General features: G+C 38.0%; 1 protein-coding gene across 1 annotated transcript; it reads right to left on the bottom strand.

Moving 5' to 3' along the window:
- Positions 1–961: 961 nt before the first annotated feature.
- On the bottom strand, positions 962–18,240 carry EMB2016 (mRNA methyltransferase EMB2016). Its single transcript, XM_086246783.1, has 28 exons — positions 18,027–18,240; positions 17,692–17,780; positions 17,170–17,293; positions 15,310–15,933; positions 14,794–15,162; positions 14,595–14,699; positions 14,280–14,462; positions 13,038–13,179; positions 12,768–12,949; positions 12,584–12,669; positions 12,333–12,381; positions 11,455–11,521; positions 10,887–11,365; positions 10,711–10,810; positions 10,006–10,139; positions 8,673–8,740; positions 8,373–8,589; positions 7,526–7,741; positions 7,220–7,375; positions 7,094–7,147; positions 6,786–7,000; positions 6,615–6,684; positions 5,759–6,090; positions 4,776–4,953; positions 3,297–4,682; positions 2,375–3,199; positions 1,984–2,055; positions 962–1,209 (listed from the first exon to the last, which is right to left on the bottom strand). Exons 1-28 carry the CDS (start codon positions 18,099–18,101, stop codon positions 1,189–1,191), a joined length of 6,618 nt encoding a protein of 2,205 aa, XP_086102909.1. The 5' UTR covers positions 18,102–18,240; the 3' UTR covers positions 962–1,188.
- Between the last annotated feature and the right edge of the window lie 7,756 nt (positions 18,241–25,996).

Below are 25,996 nucleotides of genomic sequence, written 5' to 3' on the forward strand. Positions count from 1 at the left end.
TATATTCGAATTTGGGAGAAAACGTGATGTTTTTAGGAGACTAAATGGTCATGAGAGCGTTTGACGAGCGGGAAAGAGGTGATGGGTGTGTGGACCCGTGTCAAGTGGACATGTGTTGCTCATTTGGCGGGAAATGTATACTGAGTTGGTGCCACGTCGCCAATTAATCTCCATTAGCAAAAGCCAAGCTGACATTTAACTGATTTTTCAATAAATTGATGGACAAAATTTCATTTTTCAATTTACATAATAAATCAAGTATATATTTGAAATATTTAAAAGTTCGTGGACCCCATTAAAATAACATATATAGTTATATGTCTAAATTGAATTTATACCAAAACAATACACAAGAAACCAGAGTACGGATACGAGAAAGAATTGGGAGCATTATAAAACTTGTAGAAATTCCAAAAACTCGGATTAAAGTACGCAAATATCGTGCACCAGAAAAACATCTTTTTGATAGATGCAAAATTTGAAACATGACACTACAAACGGTCAAACACGCCTCAGGTGTATGTATGTTGTATAATTATTCTGGACTGCTTCACAACAATATGGGCACAAGTATAACAATGAGTTAAATCCTAGCCTTCACCAGACCATGCTTGACATGCCGTCAGCCAACCACACAAACTATGGACGGCTTTTCAACTAACCAACAAGGCAACCATAGAAAAAACTCAACCACCATACAAGATCCGAGCACAAAAGGCCTCATGAAAACTTTTAATTTTATGGTATGTTTCTGTTGCAGCAACAAATAATAGCATCTACATATAAAAGGAAAATCCAATTTATATACATTATGTGAATTCTTCACCTTTTAGCTTGCGTGAAGGCAATATTTTCTGTGGCCAAAAAAAAAAAAAAGAAGGCAATATTTTCTAGAATAAATACACTTGCGAACTACAGACCAAAACACATTTGGGGCTAATCAGACAGGCCAGAAATTACCTTGGAAAGAAAACCATATAACAACATCTAGATGGGAATATATAATATACACGTTTATAGTACATTATTAATACAAAATTTCAGTGGACAGAAAAAATTAAATGATTGATCAAAGGCTGACTCCTGCAAACATAGGCATTGGGGGATGCACACTTTGATCATACTTTATAGGTCCAAGAATACCCTAAAGAAAGCATGAGAGACTCCATTTGATTCTTCATCATTCTTCTATATCTGGCCCAACTTCTCCTGATAAACCACAACCACCAACCAAATCTAGTGGGTTAGAACAGCATAGTATGTGATATTATATTGCAAATATTTCTAAATCTTGCAACAAGGCCAGTTCTTGAATCTGGACAACCCAAGCCCCAAGGCACAGGCCATGTAGAAGGGGGGTGGCCAAGCCCCACATGCGATTAATAGTGTGAATATGGACCGGCCCTTTCCATGTTGACCAGAACTTGAGAGGAGCCAAATCCACAAGGGAACAGAAATATCAGAAAATATAAAAAGCAAACCAAAAAGGATACTGGGAAGAGTCCCTCAGCATGATTATCAGAATTGGAAAGATATGTACAGGCCAACCAAAGACAACACATTATGTTTAAATTATAAATAGAATTTCTGACGAAATCCAGAGGTAATAAACTTAGAATGCAAAATTGAGAACATGAGAACCAAACACAAAATAAAAATAAAAATCAGACAAAAAACATAAGCATAATGAACTAAGGGCCCGTTTGGGAGAAGTGATTTCAATTCTAGGGATTTAGTTAATATTGATTGCTTGGTTGGACATTAAAATCTACATATACCAAGATTTGAATTAGAAAAAAACAATAGTCTTATTGTCAAATCCAAATCATTTCTTTTAAATCATTTCATCCAACTGGAACCTAAAGCACACATTTTGTGTTCATTATGTATTCTCCATTATTCCATATTATATAACCAATACCATTGAGAATTGGATAAAAGAACTGGCATGCTGATACACGGGACCAACACGTAAAAGATTACCTGAAGCATCTGCATTAACTTTGGATGCTGCTCCAAAAGCTGACAAAGTTTATCTCGGTCATTCACCAAAGACTGCCATGAAAGGAAGTAATAATTAGAATGGACCAAGGCCATACCGGTCAAACACATCTGAAATTTTTGGCAGATAGTACAAGGGTCCACATGGAGGAGCTTCTCCAAAAGAATCTTTTGCATAGTTAGTTTTCTTGAAAGGTCTATTTGGAAAAGCTTTAGGTTTTTCCCAGATGTATTTTTGCCTCTTAGATGGCACAAAGGATCTCTTAAAAATTGAAGCCAAACCCAAAAATCATAAAAAGGTCTTTCGCTTTGCAAAAGAATTTTTTTTGTCTCTCCATAAGCAGTTTTTAAACAGATCCTAAGAAACAAATACCTGAATAGCTTCTGGAGACTTGAAGTATTCATGTAATGACATTCCTGGATCTTGTTGCTGTTGGGATGTAGCATCCCCTGATTGATGCAAAACTTGAGATTGAGAATGGTCAACTTGCTGTTGTTGCTGTACATGAGCAAATTCTTGTTGTTGGGACTGATAATAGGCTTGCATAGGTGAAACTTGTGGCTGTTGCAGCATCTGCAGTGAATGCATTTGAGCTGGGCTCTGCAAAGATACACCTTGCTCCAACTGCTGTGAAGCTTGTATAGGTGGCCTAAGATGTTGGGGTGGTTGCGGAGGGCGTGGAAGCTGTGGGGGCTGCAGTGGCTGCAACTGAGCAAGGGAATGAATTGACTGCATGGAAGACTGAGAGATAGAGAGATTCTGCAAAATACTTGGGTTGTCGCCTTGCAGCTGTGTTGGGATATTTCCATAAAGACTCATGGGATTAGAACCTGGCCTACTGTAAACCATGTGTGGCACTAGGGGAGGTGGAGAATAGGTATTTACTCTGGCCCCTGAAGCAGAAAGACCACCAAACCGAGCATCATTAGAAGATGCAGTAGAGCTCTGAGGAACTTCAGTTGTTCCAACACTTGTCTGGTTATATACTGAAGACTGGGAAATAGAAGTTCTATTGGACGTTAAATTATATGGACTAGATGAAAAAGGAGGTGGTGTTGGAGGAAGCGGTGGAGGTGGCCTAGCAACCCCACTAGGAGAAGAGATGGAAGTTCTTGAATACTTAGAATCTGGAATGGGAAGGGAAGATGCTAATGATGTAGAACCATTATTATATGCAGAAAGATAATCCGAACGAATCTGCCAAGAAGAACAAGCAAGAGATTACATAAATGCAGATAAACCAGCAAGAGACGGTTGAATCAGAAATGTGAAGAAAAATGTCTAATGCACTTACCTGGAAGGCTGTGGGATGTGGCTGCTGCACATCAGTCATAGAGTTCACAAATGGAGATGACTGACTTGGAACTGCATCAGAGGTCTGAGATAACATAGCTGCGACAGTTGAGGGAGGTGGCATTGGAGGCAGAGGAGGTTGATTTGGAAGAAATCTCTGGTCATAAAATCCTGGAGGTCCTGCAGTTGCAGGCACATTACCAGTATGTTGGGGACTGTTCTTTGGAAAGAAATTTTGTGGAGTCATCCTAGAATCAACTGGTAACTGTGCAGAAGATGCTGATGCATTGTTATAAGGAAAAACAGGGAATCTAGGACTATTTGCTGCTGTTGCCGACTCAAAACCACTAGAGGTCCTGACTAGTGTTGCATTCTTTGGCTCATCAGAATGCTCAAAGTACTTCTTATCTGAAGAAACACTTGGTTCTCGAGTCAATGGCATTTCAGGACGTGAAACTGACATCCTAGAAGAAAATTCACTTTGTGTGTTCTCATCAATATTAGATGGTGTGGCCAAGTCATGAGCATCACTCCCTGTCTCTTCAACAATCGAGTGAGGAGAACTTTGCTCAACAATGACAGGAGCAGGCTGCTGCAGATTATCATCCGGCTGAGGAAAGGTCAATTTGTCATCAGGCTCAGACTCTTCACCATCAAAAACTATGTCAATTCCCTGAAGATCATCATCAAGATCCGCTTTCAATTGTTTAGGTTTGTTGAACTTCTCCATAGCTGTCTCATTCACAGGAGTTGCACTCTTCACCTGTACTGCTGCATCCCCAACTACCGATGACACTGGATTCTGGCGTTCCCTTTGCCTGGCCATAAATTCATCCACGTGAATTGACGGGGGTCGCCCTCCAGTAGATCCCACTCGCTGGACTGCTATTACATTAGAATTAGAAGCACCATCAACATTTCTTTCCCTTGCAACATAGTCATCAACATGCATGGAAGGAGGCCTGCTAGTATTTGGTTTGCGCTGCCGAAAGGTATCCCTACGAGTAGGACCAGACGAGCCAGTAGTTGAACCCAATCCTCGTGAAAACACATTTTGAGTTGTGATCTCAGCCGGGGAATTTTCTCCCCTGGCCCGCCTATTTGGGCCATCAAGTGATGACATTTTCCTCTTAACAGAAAGATTCGATTGTGACAATCTATCTGGTAACGTTTCGGGACACTCCCACTGAAACTTGTCTCCAAGTGGTCCTTGGTAAAGATAATCGTCAGCCATTTCAGCACCACCATCTGACATTAGATGAATCTTTGAAGAAACTAGGACATTTGGTGGCACAGGAACACAATCACTAGAAAAGACATCATCCACCTTTAATGAAGAACTAGGCTTTTGCAACAATAGCATTAATGACTTCGCAGATTCTAAAACCTGTACATTGATGATGACAATGCCAGATATTAAACAAACAACTTGGGAAATTTCAAAGAATGCTATGAAAGAATAAATCAAAATCAGTTATACCTGATACAAAGGGGTTTGAGTATCAGAGTCTGCTATATAGTCATCGGCCATGGTCTTCAACAAAGAGGTCAATTCATGAATGTAGTTCAAGTTTTCTTCAGGAATACCATCTGTTGCACCTATATCATCAGGAAGGCCAAAAAGGAATTTCACCGCAATAACCCTGTCTGGATTCAATCTAATAAAGAAGCAAACCGTAAGTCTAGCCAGTGAAATGACTTTTTTGAGCTTAAAAAGAAGTAGATATGAAGCAGAGAAACCAAAGCCAATATGAATAAAGACCCATGTGCACACAGAGGTCCTAGGAACCAATCAAAATTACTTCAGGTAATCAAAAAACTAACCTTGTACTATGTATATAAGGGTTCTATAAAAAGCTAGGTTTACAAAAAAAAACCCCAGCACTGAAAGTAATACTAGTCAAAGCAACTTGCACACATTTCAATTTCGTAAAGCTAGCTACAGCCAATACTCCTAATTCTAATGAATGCTCATATTGCATGACTAAACTCATTAAATTAAGTTGAATTGTAGTACACATCGCGAATTCTTTGTGAGACCCCTAAGATGGTCAGTCGAAACCTTTTCCGTTTTCATACTTAAAAACATGAAATTTTTTAATGGAAACTTCAGGAAATGTTTTGCAAACCAATAATGCATTAATTAGACATGTAAATTTATAAAACAGCATATCTTAGCCTCTTTGAACAACAAACCCCCAATACAAAAGCACTACTATCTTTAAGGAACAATTATCTTTTATAGCTCTAAAGTTTGGCTAGTATTCGAAATTGTCAGATAAATTGCAACTAATATCGAATAATTATATAAATAAAAAAGTAGAAGGAAAACAGATATAAAGTTCTAGAGTACAATACAACTAAACCTTGGTGGTATGTCTGGCAAACAAAAAATGATAATGTTGAACAAAAATATTGGTTTCGCTAAATCAATAAAAAAACAAACAACGCAAGAGAAATCACCTTTCCCCATCAAGGCAGAAGCATAAAGATCCCATAGACAATGCATTGAAAGCCTCAATTGCATTACTTGACAAAACATCTTTTGAACCAACTGATCTTAACAAGTTCTTACAGCAACATAACAAAGGGGGAAACTTTCCCCATTCAGATTCATTAGGAAGACAATAATTTCCATTGTCGTCCTTTTCATGTCCTCTCTGCGATTCATTGTCCTCAACGACCGAGTGGAGATGATAAAAAGTGGCTGCTAAAGCACTTCGACCTTCACTACACAAACCTAGTTCTTTAAAAGCAGTAAGACATGCAAGTAATTCTTTTCCAGCAGGTAGAACCTGGAAAACAAGGGTACTCTCATTTAGCATCAAATAGGCAAAGAAGGAGTTCCAAATCTTTTAACCTGATAGAATATTTTACAAGGTGAAGTTAATTTAGTCACTTCCCACATTAATAATTCAGCAAAAGCTTAAAATAATCCAAAGCAAGTCCCAGAAAAAGTATTATCTTCAATGCTCAATTTTCCGGAATGTCTTGGATCGAAAGAAGGGAAAAAAAATGCCAGAATGTCATGCATTTGACTTTTTTTTTTTCAAGCGCACTTATTGGGCTAATGGACTACAAAAAGGGAGGAAGCTCTTCCCCCCCCCCCCCCCCCCCCAATGCCCAAAAAAAAAAAAATCTCCCTGGTGAAGGTGAGATTCAACCCATCGTGAATACCAACCACACTAGCAAGTACCTTCATGCTCAAGTGCATTTCATATGTACAAAAACAGCTTCTGGAGAAATATCAGAGATAGATTAATCAACTTAAACTAAAGCATATCGAACTTCAGTTACAACGTAGGAAGGAGCAAGTTACCTGACAAAACGCAAGGACATATTTTAAAATGACTGCAAAATCTTCAGCACTCAAGATTTCAAAATTGTGCCTATTAAACCAGCGAAGCATTTTAGCATATACACGGTTAAACTGTATGATCTTAAATAATTAAAAAAATTAAGAATATAAATGTGCATATTATCTACTCACAAATCATGTCCCCCAGCACGGTGTAGAGATGCTTGAGAAATAAAAATCAGTGAGAAGGACTTGAATACAGGGAGGCACCAATTAAGCAGAGGAAATCCATATTTAGCAGAACTTCTACCACCTAGAATCTGTAATCCATCTGCATCAGTGGCACCTAAACACCTATCCAGCACTCTAGTTAGCATCTGTATAGCACCCTCCTTTAACAATAGTGCCTGATAAAGGAAAAACCAATATTAAGTAAAATCTGTTGCTTCTTTACTAAATAAAAAGGAGGGGAACAAAATAAATCAGAAAAAATTGGAAACCTTGGCACGTGGATGCTCCAATAAGCTGGCAAGGAAATCAAGATATCTATAAACCTGAAAAGTGAGAGAACATTAGTAAATCAAATTAGAATAATGTTATAACTGTAACAGTGTCAAGAAACTTGCCTTATAAGCATCCATATCTGATGGAGAAGACAAGTCATAAGCACGATCACGAATCCATGAGAATATGGGTCGTAGAAGTATAGAACAACTTTCGGTTTTTTGGCAAGCGATGCGGATAATAAAGACTCGAAGCATGTCTTGAATGACCACCAGTTCCTGTTTAAAGTGATATCATTAGGCATGCAAGATGACACAAGCTGCAAGTATTTATTAAGAAAGCCCACACCGCGCACCCTTTTCTCTCAAAAGGTTCTAGCAAGAATATAAAAAAGTAAAATATGACTTCATCAGAAAAACATCACCTACAGATATAGCATAATGTTGGATAATCTGTGCAATTTTGTCAAGATGCAGCGTCAATTGGCTAAGCAGCTTCTCCAGGTGCACAGGATGCAGATACCAGTTCACCTCTCTCTCCTTCTGAGGACCCAAAAGAGTCCCAACAGACAATTTTCTAAGGGCACTCAACAAGGGCATCCCGTTTTTCCAAAGCCAGACCCCTTCTTCAGGAAATAAATCATTCTTGCAATGCCAGAAAAGGAAAAAATTACACAAGGAAAAAGTTTAAAATATGTTAGATATAGCAGCCCACAAAGGTTTCAATTCGGACATATCCAATGATTCAGGCAAAAGTATGTCACATTTAACAACTTAATAAACGAAGAGAATCAGAAAAGATAACTACAAGTGGTCAACAATCGTTGATGATATGAAAATAGCAAATTAGACAAGCAGTTCTTGAACCAAAAACATTAAATATGGTCCAAGTTTACAAAATGAATAATGATGCTCCATAAAAGGTTAATGCATTCAATATCTTTGGTGCAGCAGGTGCACAGTAAACAGGAACCTAGAATGGAGGTAGCAGTACAGATACATGAGTCAACCGTCCACCGCTTACTGAAACTTATATGAACTAGACAAAAAGCTTGTTAAAGTGCCCATGTAGAACTAGAATGGCTAAGCATGCTACATCAATGTTTTCTTGAATGGTGTCTACTAGGAAAAGCTTAGCAAGCTCATTGTGAAATGTACCTTTTAACCTTTTTTCAGCTCATGTATGAAGACAGTTCTACATGATTATCCAATAAACCGAAAAAAAAAAACAAAACAAAAACAAAAAAAGAGAGAAGAGAGAAGAAATCTAGCATACCAGAAGACACAGCAAACTGCACGTTTCCTTTGGACCCAAGGCCAGCAAGGAAGTAACTTGAACACTAGCAAGGAGGGTGTGGAAAAGGCCAGGAGTCCAACCATAGGCTGGCCAACAAGCAAGTGCTGACACAATAAGATGGCAGATAGCTCCAAAACCAAGCGCAGAATCAGGATAAGGAGAGGATAAGTCTGCTGCACATGCAGCTAGTTTCGGGCTACAATTCAATGAATTCAGTTAAATTATATACAAAAAAATTAACGCATCTAAGGAAGAGGAAAAGGATGATGACCCAGTTACCTTACTTCTCGGTGCAATCGTAGAAGGGCATTCAATAATTTAGTATTTCTGTGCTGCTCTTGTACTTCCTATAAATATAGCAGTCAAAAAACCACAATTGTCAGACAACCAATGGAAGCATACATTGTAAATACAGTCAGTACTAAAGTCCCAAATGAACTCAAAGATGGTCAGGTGTCATATTCTTGCAATCCCCACATCTCAAAACAGAAGGATGGCTGAAAAATCAAACTTTACCTCTTTTCTACAACTCCTGGGTAGGATGAAATAAAAATTCCATTTAACAGTTTCTTAATTTTGATTATCTACATACGAGGATTCTAGTCCTAGCATCCTTTCTGAACATTTGTAAGATTCATGGCCAATACCTAGGCATATCCTACAGCTATCACATAATCAAAACCATTGCTTGTAATGTCTTTATCCAAACAAAACTATCCTATGTCCTACATAGAAGTGTAGTGAATTAACACCCCCTGTGATCTTGTCCTTGATGTATTCTAGAGTTAAAACAGATATAGCAAACAACACACACTATGGCAGCAAAAGTAAACACAAAGAACACCAAGATTTGTTATCGAAGTTCGGCGAACTTTGCCTACGTCCCCGTGTGATCCTTAGAGAATCACAGCTGCACTATGTATAGAATAAGAGTACAAGAACTTATTGAAACCCTAGACTACCCAACTCGCAGCCGCTCTTTTCTCTCTTGCACAAATAGCTCTCTTGTGTTTTTCCCTCTTGAAAAAAAAACCCTTCCCTTGAAGTCACTCACCCTTGAGTCTCTAACCCGAGTCTCCCTTTGAGTTTCTTCCCTAGAAGTCTCTAGCTATACTTATATTTTTATGAGACTTGCAGCAGCCTATTTATAGAGCATAGACTTACCAATTACAATATGGATTCCTAATCCTAATAGAATTAGGTAATCTACCTATTAGCTAATTCTATTCCCTTGTACACAAGGAAAACCCTTTAGAACTCCTTCCCACACTAGGAAAGTCTTGCGCAAGTCCTATTTGTCTTCCAAAATCGTACCCCACTAGGAAAACACTAAACTACCCCACTGCCCAGTCTCCCTACTGCTCTCGGCCAGACCTGTAGCTTCATCCAGAAATTTCCAACGAGACAAAAAACACAACAAGAAGGTGGTCTCCTACATTGAGATTATCAACATTTCAGAATCCTCAATATGGATTTTGAGAACATCAAGATTAGATTATAATCATTTTAAAACACAACTTTGCTACAATATCAAATGATACTTCTCTCATTCAAACCAAACTTCCCATGAAAAAACTCAATCATATAGAGGCTACGAACTAATGAAGCAAACCTGCAATTTCTGCAATAAATTGATTAACAACACAAGCGTAGGGACCACAAGATCAACTAAACTCTGCTCACGATTGCGTTCCAACAGTAGATCTGATGTAGAATTGCATTCTGTGCCCTCATCAACAAGGTAATCTGTTCAAGACAAAATAAAAGCACATTTTACCAAGCTTAGAAAACAAATGGACCTCCTGGCCAAAAAAAAGAAAAAGAAAAGAAATGGACCTTATAAAATATCAGAATATTGTACAAACAAGTTCTTAAAACTGTACACAGTAGTAGTGACAAACAAGTGTGCACGATGACATGCCACCTACTAGTTATAATGGCAAAGACAGTTGAACTTCACATATTTATGGAAGATGTACTGAGCACAAGCAGACCTGATAAAGTATACTAATAATCATAGCATATAGGCACTACACAGGTTTTGTTCAGAGTGACCAGTATATAAGAAAACGGAATAAAGAATTAAATGAATAGATAACAATAACGTGCAAATAAAATTTATAGAATGCTTAACATAGAAATGAAGTTTAAGTCGCTTTGGATTCTACTCCTGCGTCTATGTTTTTGGTGCAGAATCCTTTGGATTATGATGGGACTAGTTTGGTGAAAATTGTATGGTGACAACAAAATTTGTGGGTTTTTAACTTTTTATGCATACAGATCAAACTATGAAAGCAACTATTTCCAAATAACATACCATAACTGTTCGAGGACCTCTCAAGCATAAACCTACAGTTGACCAGAACTGCATAGATTATTGCAATAGCACCTTCATCATACAGAGTTGCAGCAACAGTCTACATCAACAAAATAACAATGAGCCAGATGAAAATCCATTATCATAATAAATCAGGAGAACAGAAAATCACATACTGAGTTCTCTGAAATGAATGCTAAAATGCGAAATGCTGTTGTCAACTGTGCTACAGAAGAGTCGCGAAGAGTCACACCATCAAAAGTCTTTTCAGAGATAAACTTTCCAAGATTCTCCATAACATTAACATCTGAACCACCAGAAGAATCTCCAATAACATTCTCAACATCTGTCAAATCTGACACTAGTGGGATGGTCGATGTCAAGTGGGCATCTCCTCCAGAAGCTAAGACAGCAGCATACCGTATAAGTCCTGAAACCCCATTTTTATGATATACTACCCCAGCATCTATCCATTCCAACAGCCGTGTGGGGGCATCTTTCCTATTTGACCCTGGAGAAGAGGAATGTAAAGCCCTATGGAGCTCCATAACATGTCCAATCCAAGATCCAAGAGAAGATGCAATTGAATCAGAAACAATAACTTCAAAAATCTCAGCAGCTGAGTGAAATATCGCAATATTTAGCGGCGAGGCTCCTGAAAATCCAGAATTTCAACTAAGTAAATGAATAACTAAAATTGCGTAGTTGCAAATTTCAGACTTAGACATAGGGCAAGTGGATAACCGCTATTTTTAGCAACCGGCTCTGGTTCCTTGGCAGAATGTAATGCTTCAATCAAAATTTTAACAGCCTACAAAAAGGATATTTATTCATTTATCAATAAACTGAAGCATGTATCTACAAAGGATTATCTAACAATGGGAATATCAAGAACATACAGAAGCATTGCTCATATACCACAGATAGCATATTATTAGCAGTTAGAACTAGCTGCTTGTAAAGGCACCATACAGATCTGCATCAGTGATTATAAGTCTATGCTAAAATAAATCACATTACTTTAATGCTGGCTAGCTTAGGTGGTAAACCCTCTTTGGCATGGTACCAGAGGCTTAAGTTCAAAAACTGTCTTTGTGCCAACCCATGAACCTCTAACCATACAAGTCAACAATAAAATAGAACAAAACTTCAAAATTAAGAACTTGGCAACCAAGATACATACGAGAATTAGAATAAATATATGAACTTGGCAAATCAGTTACCAAATAGTAAATTACTAATATATAAGAAATGGTTACCAACCACTAAAATCACTTAAGTTGTATATGGATGCAAAAAGGTTCTATTTGGATGCAAGGATTTAGAGAAGAGACTTGGATTTCAAGATTAAGTTTAAACCAAATGGCTAGATAGGCATATTATTAGTAAATCCAACATTAAGTGATTTTGTTGGATCAAAAAATTATTTTTCTTCAATTTCTTCCCATACAAACCAAACATATATGTTTGGTTAATATTCCATTCAAGAAATTTTTGTATAAAGTACAAACCAAAATCCCCAGAATTGAAGTCCAAATGCATCTCAAGTATGAAACATAAACTACTTCTACATTTCTGCATTAGATATTATTTATGGTTTCAGATAGAATATTCATCAGTACCTCAGGAAAATATCCCAGAGCCAACAATGCCTGGCGTCCACAATCAGACCTGCAAATCATAAAACAAAAGTGATTAAGATCATTAATATTGTATTAGCAGTCCACACATTAGTATCGTATTAGTGTTGTTTTGTTAATATCATATTAGTGTTGTTGTGTTGGTATTGATGTGTACTTCTTGTCCACAGATTGTAAAGTTCATCAAAAAAAAAAAAAAGAGTCCACAACAAACATAATAAGTTCAGTTCCACCTTGCAAGAGCACATAGTTCCCACAACACCCACAAAAATTCTTCTGAGTTTGGAGCAGCAGTAAGTAAACGATCTATGGCATTAACCTGCACCAAGGAATTAGAGAGTTGCTATCTTAGCTGAAAGTATGTAATGGAGATAAAAGAACAAAAAAACAAAAACAAAAGGAGCAAAAGGAACTAACCACCCTCAAATGCATCTCAACAATCATTCCAACTTCCTGTGGAACACAAAAGAATCCTTTGGATATTGAAACAGATGCATATCGAAGAGGAAGACACGCATCCTTATCCACATCATCAGCACCTCTTAGGGCATGTATTATTGTTGCAGAAAGCTCAGGGTGATGTAGCAGGAAAATAAGGCCTGAGTGAGTAAACATGAAATGTGATTAACAATTATCTGGATTTGATTAAATATAATGACGTTGATAATAACACAGCATAAGAGAGACCTGAGCGACAAAAAAGAAGGGAAAGAATTATGGCCTCAATAGATGATGCAATATCCACAAATATGTCCATAGCACGCCCCACTTCTGAACGTAAAATGGATGATGACAATAGTGCAACTGATAGAGGTAGAAATCCCCTCTCCTGCTACCAAGAAATTTTAAATATTAAGCACAAAAAAAAGGGTAAAATATGGATTGCAACCCAAATTCCTTTGCATAGAAGTAAACAAGAACTAGCAAACAATTTACAAACTCTGAAGCAAAACCCAATGTAAGTAACAAAGAGAAAGAGAGAACTGAAGGGAGAATGATAGAAAAGATGAAAATAAAATAACATAATGGATTTGATTGAGAAATTTGATTTAATTTATGGAATTGGGCTGATTACGAATTTTAATTTGCGTTGATTCTGGATAGGGAGTTAGGGATTTGATCAGGGAGTTGATTAAGAGATTTGATTTTGATGTAATCCCTAAAAATAGGTCATGATGTAACACTTATGATATAGACTTGAATGATAAAATATTGAAACCCTAACTGCCCCTCATGTTCTTCTTCTTCCTTCCCTCTCTTTCTTCTATCTTTCTCCCTCCCTCTTCTACTACTCCCTATTGGTTCTGCATCAAACTCTCTCATCATCTGCACCATTAAAGTGAAAACATTTGAGCTGTGCTCTTCCTCAGCACCCCACGGAGATCCTAGTCTTATGTAATTTACAGGTTTCTCTTGTGCGTGCTTGAGGACCCTTATGTTCATGAACATATAGTACATAGACCACTAAACTCAACTAAGCCTTGGGGAGTTGGGTTCTTAAACATGGACTCCCCTATGCCCCACAGATCTAACCCATCCTCTCTCCCGCATCCCTGATAAAACATCCTTAGTTTCCTTGCTACTTCTACCTATATATTTTGGTCTACCCATGTTGTGCCAAGCATGGTTTTCTAATTTTAACAAACAAGGGTTGCAAAAAGTTGACAGCCAGCATAAAATTTTATCACATCCCATTAATGAGTCCTTTGGAGATACATAGACTCACTCTTTTACAAATAATAACAATAATTAAAAAAGGCATGGTAATTTAGAATTATAGTAATAATTGACCAGTAATAGGACAAACATCAAAGAATTTATATAAATATAATGAAAACTCAATATATGCATACACATATATATGCATTATAAATTAACCATATCCCAGATATGCAGGAGGATGCTGAAAGAACAAAGAGGGGAATTTACCTTGAGAAGAGCCAGCAAATGCAAGTCAATATCCCAATTTGAGAAACAACAATTTGATGAAGCAATCAAGCTATTGGATGCTTTATATGACAACAAACCTTCTGTTTGACCAAGAATCAATGATCTGGTTGCGCGGGCAACTGGAGAAGGATCTTCAATTGGACCACGTGAATTTATCAATTTCTGCAGTAATACTTGTCAATAAACATGAACTGAGAACAAAAATTACAAATTTCTGTGGCATCTAAAGTGGAACTAACATGTACACAGGCTCCAGATACAACCGAAAACGAAAGGAAAAAAATTACAACTGACCAAGAGCTTTTTAAGTTGCGATTTCGCACAGATAAGCATGTCCAAAGTATCACTTGTGACCCTACCCACATTAGAGAGACCTCCCAATATGGACAAAACTGCACACTGCAAAGAACGGAATTACCATAAGAAACCACTTAACTTAGGTAGCACATAAACATATGAAAACATAAGCAGCCTCACCAAGTTGAAAGTATACCTCGAATCTTGAAGCAACTTCATAAAATCTTAAGCGATGAAGGACATAAGTTGCACAAGAGGCAACATCATGACGCTGTTTTTGTAATAACAGATTCAACAATCTACTATAACCATCACTGACACCAGATCTGATGTTTTCATCTTCACGAGGCCACCAACCTAAAAATCCTTCACACCCAAAAGAATACTGAGTAGCCTTCTCAACAACTCCAAGTAGCAGCAAAGTAGTAGCGGTAGAATTCTGCTTGTCACCACAAAAAACATGTACAAGCTGCTCCATTCCCCCACCACTGACAAAGTGAAAGCAGCTCTCTCTTCCAGAGCACAAAAGAAGAGCCACACTCAACCCCAGCATGACATTTGTATTCTGCAAATCAAGATACCAGATCAGAAAGGGAGAAAGGAGGGAGGGAGAGAGGAGAGAGATAGACAGACAGACAGAACATGTCTTTGTTTCTATCAGTTGTATTTTGAATATGTGAAATACAAGTGAAGGAAATTATGATTTAATAACCTGTGGAAGTTGGTGATGTCCAACACTCAAGATGTCCTTATTAAAACAAAAGCACTGACTTAAAACATCCACCAACTGTTTGGAAGTTACTAAATCAGACTCAGACTCAACAAATTCGCAGTCTGCCAACGATTCAGCTGATGCATTCCCAGACTCTTGTTTAAACTCTTTATAGAGCTCAAGAAGATCTGTTCTGGCCTCGCTAAGAACATTGTGCAACTCTTCACAATCTCTAGATCCGCCCCAAGAACAGGTGACATAAGAAGTGGCAGCTGACACTACAGTGCTGACAATTTTATGCAATGCATTCCCTAGATTGGGCAACTCACAAACCTTCACCATCAGCTGTAACAATTGCTTAGCCTCAATAGATATATCGGATGCCACGACAGGTAGAGTTAAAGTATTCAGAGCTGATATGGATTCCTCAATTGTCAGATTAGTTGAATGTAAAGCCAGAGGGAGGTCCTCAAGCTTTCCCTCAGCAGAGCTAACAAGATTCGTTATGGAGCTATCATCAAATTCAATGTTGAATTGCCCCAGATCTTCAGCCGTGTTTCCATATATGACCAAACTCAGGCTACGGTAGCTGCCCCTTACAACCAGATGATTAGTTACAACAGCCTGCAGATAAGTAATGACACCTGTGAGAGAGACTACAGCATAATCAACAGAACAAATAAACAGTGTGTGTAAATATATATAAATATAGGAGAATTCTCTAATGGGGATGTTCTTTTAAAAATGTAGGGTCCAATGATTTCAATCTCTCCCTCTCTCCCCCCCCCCCCCCTCTCTCTCCATTTCAAATGTTCCAGTTCCCCAGAAAGTTAATATTTTCAACAGCATAATGAAGTTTTTTTTATAAGAGACAAATTTTATTGACTCAAATAGTGCAGACAATATGTTGATAAGATGTCTACTGCATCAATTCAGTTGCTGCCATGTTGAAAGTCAAATCTACTATCTAGTATAATATAGCCAAACCCTTTCCTAACACTGATCACCACAATATCTATGCACAGCAGCTTTCCAATCTATAGAAGAGAAAGAAATCTCCCTAAATTCTACAGCAACCAAAGCCCAAATTGCTGACCAAAATCTGATTCGCTCCCAAAGTTCTTCCACTCCCAACCCACTTAGTCTTCAAACATTCTTCTATTTCATTCCATCCAAATAACCCACCAGCACTTTTTCTTCCCCATACCCAAAACCTTATACTGCAGACTAAGCAAATCGTAACAGTTCCTTGGAATAGCCCAACCTGCATTACATCCCCAAATAATTTCCACCACAATTGTAATATAAAAGGGCAATGGAGAAATAAATGATTGACGCTTTCCTCCCCATTCTTGCATAGGATACACTAATATCAATAAAAGAATAAATACAGCCTTCACTTTTGGACTTGATCACAGGTGTTGATCATCCCATCAGCCACTAACCATGCCAGAATTTTAACTTTGGGAGTACCTTAGCTTTCCAGATCTGATTCAATGGGTGAAAAAATGAAAATCTGGTTTGTCGCAGATGAAACTACTATATGATTTACTCAAAAGGGCCCCAACCTTCTAGTCTCCAAGCCATAAACCCTCACTTGAATTCTAAAACAGTCCATGTCTACGTGCATTAATGCCTTCACCTTAAACTGGCTAATACCATGTACAATTGACCCAGCTAGTTACTTTTGAAAGGAAAATATCCAATCAATTCAACCATAGAAAAACTCAACAAAACTAATAAGGAGCATACTCATCGGCTCAAAGTTGATAGTCCGCCGCCATCAGAAGATACTCGAATAAGGAGCAGAAATTAGTAGCATTCATCAGAAAATATAATCATGTATAATATAATAATTACCTCTACTTCTAGCACATTTGATGATGAAGGAGAATACAGGAAAGGCTGACAGAGGCGCCTGAATCTCGACTCCCCCTCACATTGAACAAATACCTCCAAAGCAAATGAAGGAGGTGAAGTAGCCCTGTAAAGAACATTAGCACTTCAGAATATCGATACTAATGCAACATCTATAAAGCATCATCTGACATTAGCACCAAAAGAAATTAGTACCAAGCTTCTAAAATTCAATTCTCAGATAATGCCCCAGATGGGAGATTACACTTATTTAACAGAAGAAGATTCACTAACTCAGCTGTGGATATAACCACTCCACACACTCTGCATGGATTGCTTGCGCCCAACCCAATTCATGGGCTGAAGCTAAGATATAGTATTTATAATAGGCTTAAGAGAATGCTGAATATAATGGCCTGCATGGGGATGTTTGGGGCTAAGCTCGACGATCCTATCACAATATTCTAAAATTCACAATCAAACATGAATGTTGAAAAAGTTGCATAAATTAGTAGCGCCACTTACCCGACAAGTGGTACTGCTTGAGAAGCAAACGACACGTTCTGTTCAAGAAACTCGCAAGCAGTGATAACAATGGGTTCAGCAAATAATACCTAACAGCAGTAATCCACTTCCAATTAGTAAACATTCAACTAGTAGTTGTAAACAAACATAAATTCAAGAAATTTAACAATCTATGCATATGGTGCAGTTGGATTTATGCAATATAACTAGCACAGAATTCCAAGAAAACAAGATTTAACATATGAAAATTAATCAACACTCGTAACTTAATTAGAAAACAGGCATTAAATTAAGCACGCAGATAATTGAAAATTTACAAACGGTGAGAGAGTAACCTCGTCGACGTATTCGTCCAGATGGGGGTGAACGAAGGTCTGGGCGAACAACACGCAAGGCTCGGGTCGACCCATTCCGTGATACTCGGATCCTAGTACCGGGTTCGTCAAGAAAACATGGACTTTAAGTCTCTTCAATTTGAATTCTAGGGTTTTGGAGGTTCTCTGTAAATAGAAGTGAACGTTTTAGGGTGGTTTTTCAGGTTTGTCACAGTGTCGCCAACTTTGAAAGAATGAGAAAATAAGGAGGGAGGGGTTTTATGACTTTTCCCACGTTTTTTAATTTATATACAAATAGAGAGCTACTATTTGCACACCTTTTTTTTTCTTTTTGCACACTTTTTTTCTCTTTTTTTCTCCTACACACCCTCACACACTTACCTCAAATTCAAAATCTCTCAACACACACCCACCCCATTACCAAAATACCCTCATTTCATTACACACCCTCCCTTTTTTCCCTCTCCTTTTTCTCTCGTTCACACCCCCCTTCCCCTGTTTTTTTTTTTTCTTCTTCTTCTTCTCCAACCTTCCCCCAGCCAGCCCCTCCACCCAACCCACCCAGCCCCTCAACCCCATCCCTCTCCGACCAACCTCCTCGCATGCAGCACCGGCCACCCTCCTCAATCCCTCTCTCTCCTCTCCGCATGCAGCTGCACCACCTCACTCCCTCCCCCCGTTTCACCCGACCCACCCAGCCCATCTCCCCCTCACCCGACCACCACCTTCCCTCCCGCACCCTCCCTGCACCACTTTCCTCCCTCTCTCTTTCTCTCTCTTCCCCGGCAGCACCACCTCCCCGTCACATTCTCTCTCCTAGCTCCCTTTCTCTCTCTCGCGACTCCACCTCCCCGCAACATCACCTCTCCTGCAAGCTCCGCGAAGCTCAACTGCCGACTCCAACTCTTTCCAGCCACCTTGTGCAGCACTGAGCTCAAACACCCGCCCGCCCAACTGCCTGGTCGCATCGTCGATGGAGCAGCTGGGCACTTCTCCGGGGTGGAAGCTCGACGGTGCGACGCGGGAGCGCTGGCAGCAGCTTGGCTCTGTTAGAGACAAGACAGAGAAATGGAGAGAGGAGAGAAAATGAGGAGGTGACCGGTGGTGGTCTCACCTCTCGCCCAAGCAGACAAAAAAAAAAAAAAAAAAGGGTGGCAGGTGGTTCGGCACTGGTCTGCCGAACCACCTGCCACCCTTTTTTTTTTTTTGCTATTTGCTTGGGTGAGAGAGAGAGAGAGAGAGAGACTGGGGGGGTCGGTGCAGGGGCTAGGTGAGTTGGGTGGAGGGGGGAAGTCAGAGGGGGAGGGAGGGAGGGAGGGAAGGGTGGGTCGGGTGAGAGGGTTGAGGGGCTAGGTGGCTTGGGTGGAGGGGCTGGCTGAGGGAGGGTTGGAGAAGAAGAAGAAAAAAAAAACAGGGGAAGGGGGGTGTGAACGAGAGAAAAAAAGAGAGGAAAAGAAGAGAGGGAGTGTATTGTCTTTTTTTTTTTGGCTTTTTTTTTTTAATAGGGGTGTGCAAAAAGAAAAAAAAGGGTGTGCAAATAGTAGCTCTCTACAAATATTGGAGTCTATAAAAAGAGAAATTCTATTCGTACTGTGTACCCAACAATTTGCTCTCCCTATCTTATATAATTTTTTAGCATAAATTCAATATAGACACATAACTATATAAGCTATTTCAACGGAGTCCATGAACTTTAAAATATTTCAAATATACACCCGATTTATTATCTAAATTGAAAAATGAATTTCTGTCCATTGATTCGTTGAGAGATCAGTTAAATGACAGCTTGATTTTTGCTGACCGGGATTACTTGGTGACGTGGCGCTATATCAGCAAATATTTCCCCCCAAATGAGCGACACGGGTCCACAATTTAATAATAATATAGAAAGAGAGAGTTTGTGGGCCCGTGTCAGGGGTTAGGTGGACCCATGTCGCTCATTTCCCGCCAAATGAGCAATACAGGTCCACCTAACCCCTGACACGGGTGCACAAACTCATCATCTCTTTCTCGCTCGTTGAACACAAGTGAGGGATTTATATTCAAATTTGGGGGAAAACGTGATGTTTTTTGGAGACTAAATGGTCATGAGAGCGTTCGATGAGCGGGAAAGAGGTGATGGGTGTGTGGGCCCGTGGCAAGTGGACATGTGTTGCTCATTTGGCGGGAAATGTATGCTGAGTTGGTGCCACGTCGCCAATTAATCCCCGTTAGTAAAAGCCAAGCTGACATTTAACTGATCTCTCAATAAATTGATGGACGAAATTTTATTTTTCAATTTACATAATAAATCAGGTGTATATTTGAAATATTTGAAAGTTCGTGGACCCCGTTGAAATAGCATATATAGTTATGTGTCTAAATTAAATTTATGCCTAATTTTTTTAGTGTGTTGTTATTTGCACACTCAATTTCCTCTCATCATACATCCCCTCACTTAATTTGTGAATTGACTTAATTGACACAAAGTGAAAAGAATCTAAAGGATAACTCATATCGTTTGAAAAAAAAAAAAAAAAAAAAAAAAAAAAAAAACTCTTTTTACATACCTCAAACCCAACACACTCCTAAACCCCAACTCCAACTTTTGAAGCACACTCACTCCTCTTATAACCTCATTTTTTCATTTCATCCACTAACTCTGAACCTTCTCTCTTTAATCTATATAGGTAATAATATTATAGAAAAGTATATTAGTTTTGATGAATGGAGCATCCATTCGTCTTTTATTCGTCTTCATATAGATATGATAGTAAATTATGAGTTTTTTTTTTTTTTTTGGTTCTTTCATTTCTGGTCACGATTCGTTTGGCGAACCAGGCCAAATGGTTCTAAAAGTCTCGACAGGTACCTGCCGAACCACTTTGTATTGGTTCGGCATACCAATGTCGAACGACCCATGAAAATGTTCACCCCCAACACGAAATTTCAATCTTAAATCTTAAACACCCACAATCCAAATCATCTAAAAAAAAGTGTTGGAATGGATTAAACAATTGAAATTAGATAGAAAGATCTTAGATTTACATTTGAATAAAAAAAATTTAAAGCGTGTGTTGACAGTGACAAAATAATAGCAAAGCGTGTGTTGCTGGTAGCAGTTTGGTAGTATTGAGGGGGTGGGGTGTGTGGTGTTTGTAAGTGTTGGGGGAGGGTTGTGTAGTGTTTGGAAGTGTTAGATGAGTGTGTAGTGAGAAATTTGGTGAGATGAATTAAATAAGAGTATTTTAATAATGTGAAAGGTATGCTATGAGAAATTAGAAATTTTGTAAAATTGGAAGGGTGTGTAGTGAGAGAAAATAAGATGTACAAATAGCAGCACTCAATTTTAATATGAACAAATCACATTATATTCCATTAGGGACAAATTATATTTCAAACAAAAAAAATAATTTTAGAAGTGATTTTGTTTATAATTTTTTCGATTAATCTTCTATTTATTTCCCACCTATCTCAATCTATGCCTTCTAAATTAAAGCTCGGGGAAATAGTTGATTTTAAATTTAATACATAGTGCTTTTGTATCCTACTAAAAAACTATTTTTCAAAAATATTTTGAGAATTTGTAAAATGCACATCTTAATTCTTTTTCACAATATCTTCTAATACAATTTGAGTGCTGCTATTTACACACCTAATTTCCTCTCACTACACACCCTCTTACTTAATTTGTGAATTGACCTAATTGACACAAAGTGAAAAAACCCTAAAGGACAACCCATATTGTTTTAAAAAAAAAAACTCTTTTTACACACCTCAAACCCAACACTCCTAAACCCTAACCTTTGAGGCACACCCCTTCCTCTCATAACCCTATTTTTTCATCTTTCATCCACTAAACCCTAAACATTCTCTTTTCTATATAGATAATAATATTGTAGAAAAGTATATTAGTTTTAATGAATGGAGTCTTCACTAATCCCTTATTCGTCTTCAAATGAGATATGATAGTAAATTTTTTAGTTTATTTTAAATTTTTTTGTGTTTTTTCATTTCTGGTCATGATTCGTTCGGCGAACTAAGGTCGAATGGTTCTAAAATTTTGGTAGGTACCTACTGAACCACTTTGTATTGGTTTGGCAGACTAATGCACCCCCAACACTCCCATATTCTAGCAAGGCGTGTGTTGTTGTGTTGGTGGTAGCAGTTTGGTAGTGTTGAGGGGGTGGGGTGTGTGGTGTTTAGAAGTGTTGGATGTGGGGTGTGTAGTGTTTGGAAGTGTTGGAGGTGGGGGGTGTAATGAGAAATTTGGTGAGATGAATGAAATAGAGATATTTTGGTAATGTGAGGGGTGTGTTATGAGAAATTAGAAATTTTAAAAAGTTGGAAGGGTATGTAGTAATAGGAAATGGCTGAGGTGTGCAAATACCAGCACTTTATAATTTTTATACAAAATTCCAACAGTAACCTCAAAGATAATTAAAAATAAAAAATTTCATGTCTTACCTGTACCCATCCAACCACCCTATCATTGATGGCCCACCACTAGTTGGTTGTATCTTCTCCTATCTTTCCCTATCTTTCTTTATTTTTCTCTTTCTTTCTTTCTCCCTTTTCTCTTTACTTCCCACTCTTTCTTTGGCCCACTTCATTATAGGGCTGGATTCAGTACGGTTACCGAACCGCTAGCCCTCAACCGACGATCGATCGACACCCTATCAGAATGACCAATTCCTAACCGCCACTGCTGCTGACAATGTCGGTATACAGACGAGTAGTTTCGATTGTTTTTAGTCGCTATCGGTGGTGGCTGAGATGGTGGTGGCTGTGGAGGCTTCAGGATGGTGGTAGTGGTGGATGGTGGTTCCTAGTGGTGGCTATGAGATGGTGGTGGTGGTGGTGGTGGATGGTGGTTCACTAGTTCTTGGTGGATGTGGGATGCTCACGAGGAGAAGAGAAGAACAAGAAGAAGAAACCAGAGCATAAGAAGAATAAACCATAGAAGAAGAAAAAACCAAAATACCCCTCACGATCAAACACCCGTAGCTTTTAAACCGTAATTCCGATTCACAAACCATTTGTGTCTATACCCTAGTGAACTCGAGACCTTTCCAATGAGACCACACTTAAGCTCAATTCCCATTATTTAAAATAGTCAACTTTTGGTCAACCCAAATTATAAAATTAACATTTTCACAAATCATAATTTTCCAACAAATTTATTGCACACTTAGCACATTTAGGCTGAAAGAATTTCTCTTATTATTAAATTTCATAAAAAGAAATCCTATACATTATATGGCAAGTATATTGTCACACCAAAATATTTAACTACTTCCACACTAATCTAATTCTTCAAGAAATATTTTGAATTGTCACTATCGAAAATTCAAGAGGGCGTTATGTAATTTTTTCAAAATTTTGAAAGAAAAGTCTTTTTTTTTTTTTTTTTTTTGGGTTACAAGGAAGCCCAAAGGGAAGAAGGACTTGAATTTTAACCTTAGGTGTAGGGATATTCTTAACCACTAAAACTATAAGAATCTTTTTGGAACATATATTTCATGGAGTGGATTTAGATTTAGGGAGCTCAAATCCAAATCCACAAGTTTGGATTTAAATTAAAGAGCAGATTTGGATCTAATACCATTTACTGCCCAAGATTTAATCTCTTTTTAATTTGTAAACATGAATAGAAAGGATATAGAGAACAAACAAACAGATTACAATAAACTGGAAAATACAAACATAAAATACAAGGAAATCAAACATTACAACTTACAAATCCATTTGGAACAGGGGACCTCCAAATTGGTAATAGCAAAAGAACTTTAAAACTTCAAACACTCTTCACACAAATACTCAGAAAAAAGAGAGGCATAGTTTCTAACTCTTGTCTCTTAACTAAAACTCAAACTTGAAATTCTAACTCAGAACTTGTGATGCCTTGGAAGCGAGAGGGGGCCTTCCTTTTATAAGGAGAAAAGCAGATTCCCTCTTATCTTTAAGACGCACTATCATTAAGTGGAAGACAGCTGGTGACGTGGTGAAAGGAATAGTGACCCGCACTGAGGTGAACAGCGGAAACTTTTTGAAAAGTGAAATGGCCGACGCCTTATCTGTCAAGGTTGGGAAAGATTCCCTCACAGTCATCTTCATTATTTAGATGTGTGTTGTCTTCTTCTTCTGGTTCAGATGTTGACATTTTATCTACTTCATCAAGGGCCTCCAATAGATGCTGCCTAATGTCAGCTTGAGATAAGAATGGTCAGCTGATTTAGCTGCCTTAATTTGGGATAAAAGTCCTTTAAGGACAGGAACAAACTCCTTTTGAGATTGAGATGAAGAGGCTTCTTTTACCCTTATGAGAACTTCATTTACAGATTTTATTTTAAATCTGGGGAAAACGAGATGAAGAATTTGATATTTATCCCACCATTTTATGAACAACTGCCTTTTAAGGTGAGGAAGACAGATGAAATCATCTTCCTCTGGTGGGGAAATCTCGTAAACCCATTTAAGAATCCAAATCATATTATAAAGATAGAAAAACCAAATAAGAGCTTCCCAATAGCCTGCCAAATCAAAATTAGAAGTTCTAAATTTTTGAAAAGAATCTTTTACTTCTAAAGGCAGAAGATCCATAGAAGGACCCCAAATGAGAAAGCAGGCTTTAAACCAATTTGGAAGGGGTTTTTTATCTCTGATTTGAAAATTGAAAAACCAGGAATGTGAGAAAATATCATTTTGGAGGCACAAAGCATTTTCCCAAGCATGCTGGTAATCAAAGTAACTAAAATAATTTGGATAAATTTTTGGGTTTCTAAAACGTCTTTTAGACATTGGGTTAGGACCCCAATCTTCCCAAGACAATACCTTTAAGATATACATCTGAGAGAATCCAATAACTCTTTTATAGTCATTTCTATAATTATGAGTTATTTTAACCGATCCAGTTTCTATAAGAATTGCTTCATAGAAAAACTGGTTTTTCCCTTCAAATTTAGGGTGTAAATGCCCTATTAAGTATAACTTGGCTACTTCAGCTGGGTTCCTTTCTGTGTGAATGTCTTCAATGGGTCCGATTGACAGGGCTATAGTTTTTGCAGAAAAATTCCCTGACGAAATTAAGGACAAAACTCAACTGTAAAGGTTTCTAGGGAGTATGAACTATATTGCAGATTTCTTTCAAGACCTTGCTAAAGAAAGTAAGGTGCTATACCAAAGGTTAAAAAAGAACCCTCCTGCATGGACTAGAGAACATACTGAAGCAGTAAAAAGGCTAAAAGCCAAGGTAAAAGAACTACCCTGTCTCTCTATTCCTATCCCTGAGACCTTTAAAATAGTAGAAACTGACGCCTCAGAACATGGATATGGTGGGATCTTAAAACAAATGATCCAAGGTAAGGAACAATTGGTAAGATTTACTTCAGGAAGCTGGAAACCAGCTCAACAAAATTATTCAACTATAAAAAAAGAAATCCTTGCTATTGTTCTTTGTGTCACTAAATTTGAGAGTGATTTATTAAATCAGACTTTATTAATAAGGGTAGATTGTAAAGCGGCTAAAGATGTTTTAACTAAAGATGTGAAAAACATAGCTTCTAAACAAATATTTGCTAGATGGCAAGCTATACTCTCTGCTTTTGACTTTCAAATTGATTATATTAAAGGGGAAAATAATTCTCTCCCTGATTTTCTAACCAGAGAATTCTTACAGGGGAGGAATTTGCAGGACCAACAAACTGAACCAGAAACTAGAAAGGGACCTAAAAGGCCCCATGGAAGGAAAGAATAAACAAAAAATACAGCAAGAGGAACCTAAAAGGTCTCCTTATATACCCTCAATGGAAATCCCTCTCGGACCCATTGAAGACATTCACACAGAAAAGAACCCAGCTGAAGTAGCTAAGTTATACTTAATAGGGCATTTACACCCTAAATTTGAAGGGAAAAACCAGTTTTTATATGAAGCAATTCTTATAGAAACTGGATCGGTTAAAATAACCCATAATTATAGAAATGACTATAAA

Source organism: Dryas octopetala, chromosome 6 (genome assembly GCF_963921425.1).
Source record: "Dryas octopetala chromosome 6, drDryOcto1.1, whole genome shotgun sequence".
Classification (NCBI taxonomy): domain Eukaryota; kingdom Viridiplantae; phylum Streptophyta; class Magnoliopsida; order Rosales; family Rosaceae; genus Dryas; species Dryas octopetala.

Coding starts and splice junctions, on each gene's coding strand:
- EMB2016 (XM_086246783.1), bottom strand. CDS start 18,101: ATGGGTCGACCCGAGCCTTGCGTGTTGTTCGCCCAGACCTTCGTTCAC. Junction 15,934..17,169: donor CAAATGTGCTAGAAGTAGAG/GTAATTATTATA, acceptor ACTTATCTGCAG/GCTGTTGTAACTAATCATCT. Junction 11,366..11,454: donor GCCGGTTGCTAAAAATAGCG/GTTATCCACTTG, acceptor CTGGATTTTCAG/GAGCCTCGCCGCTAAATATT.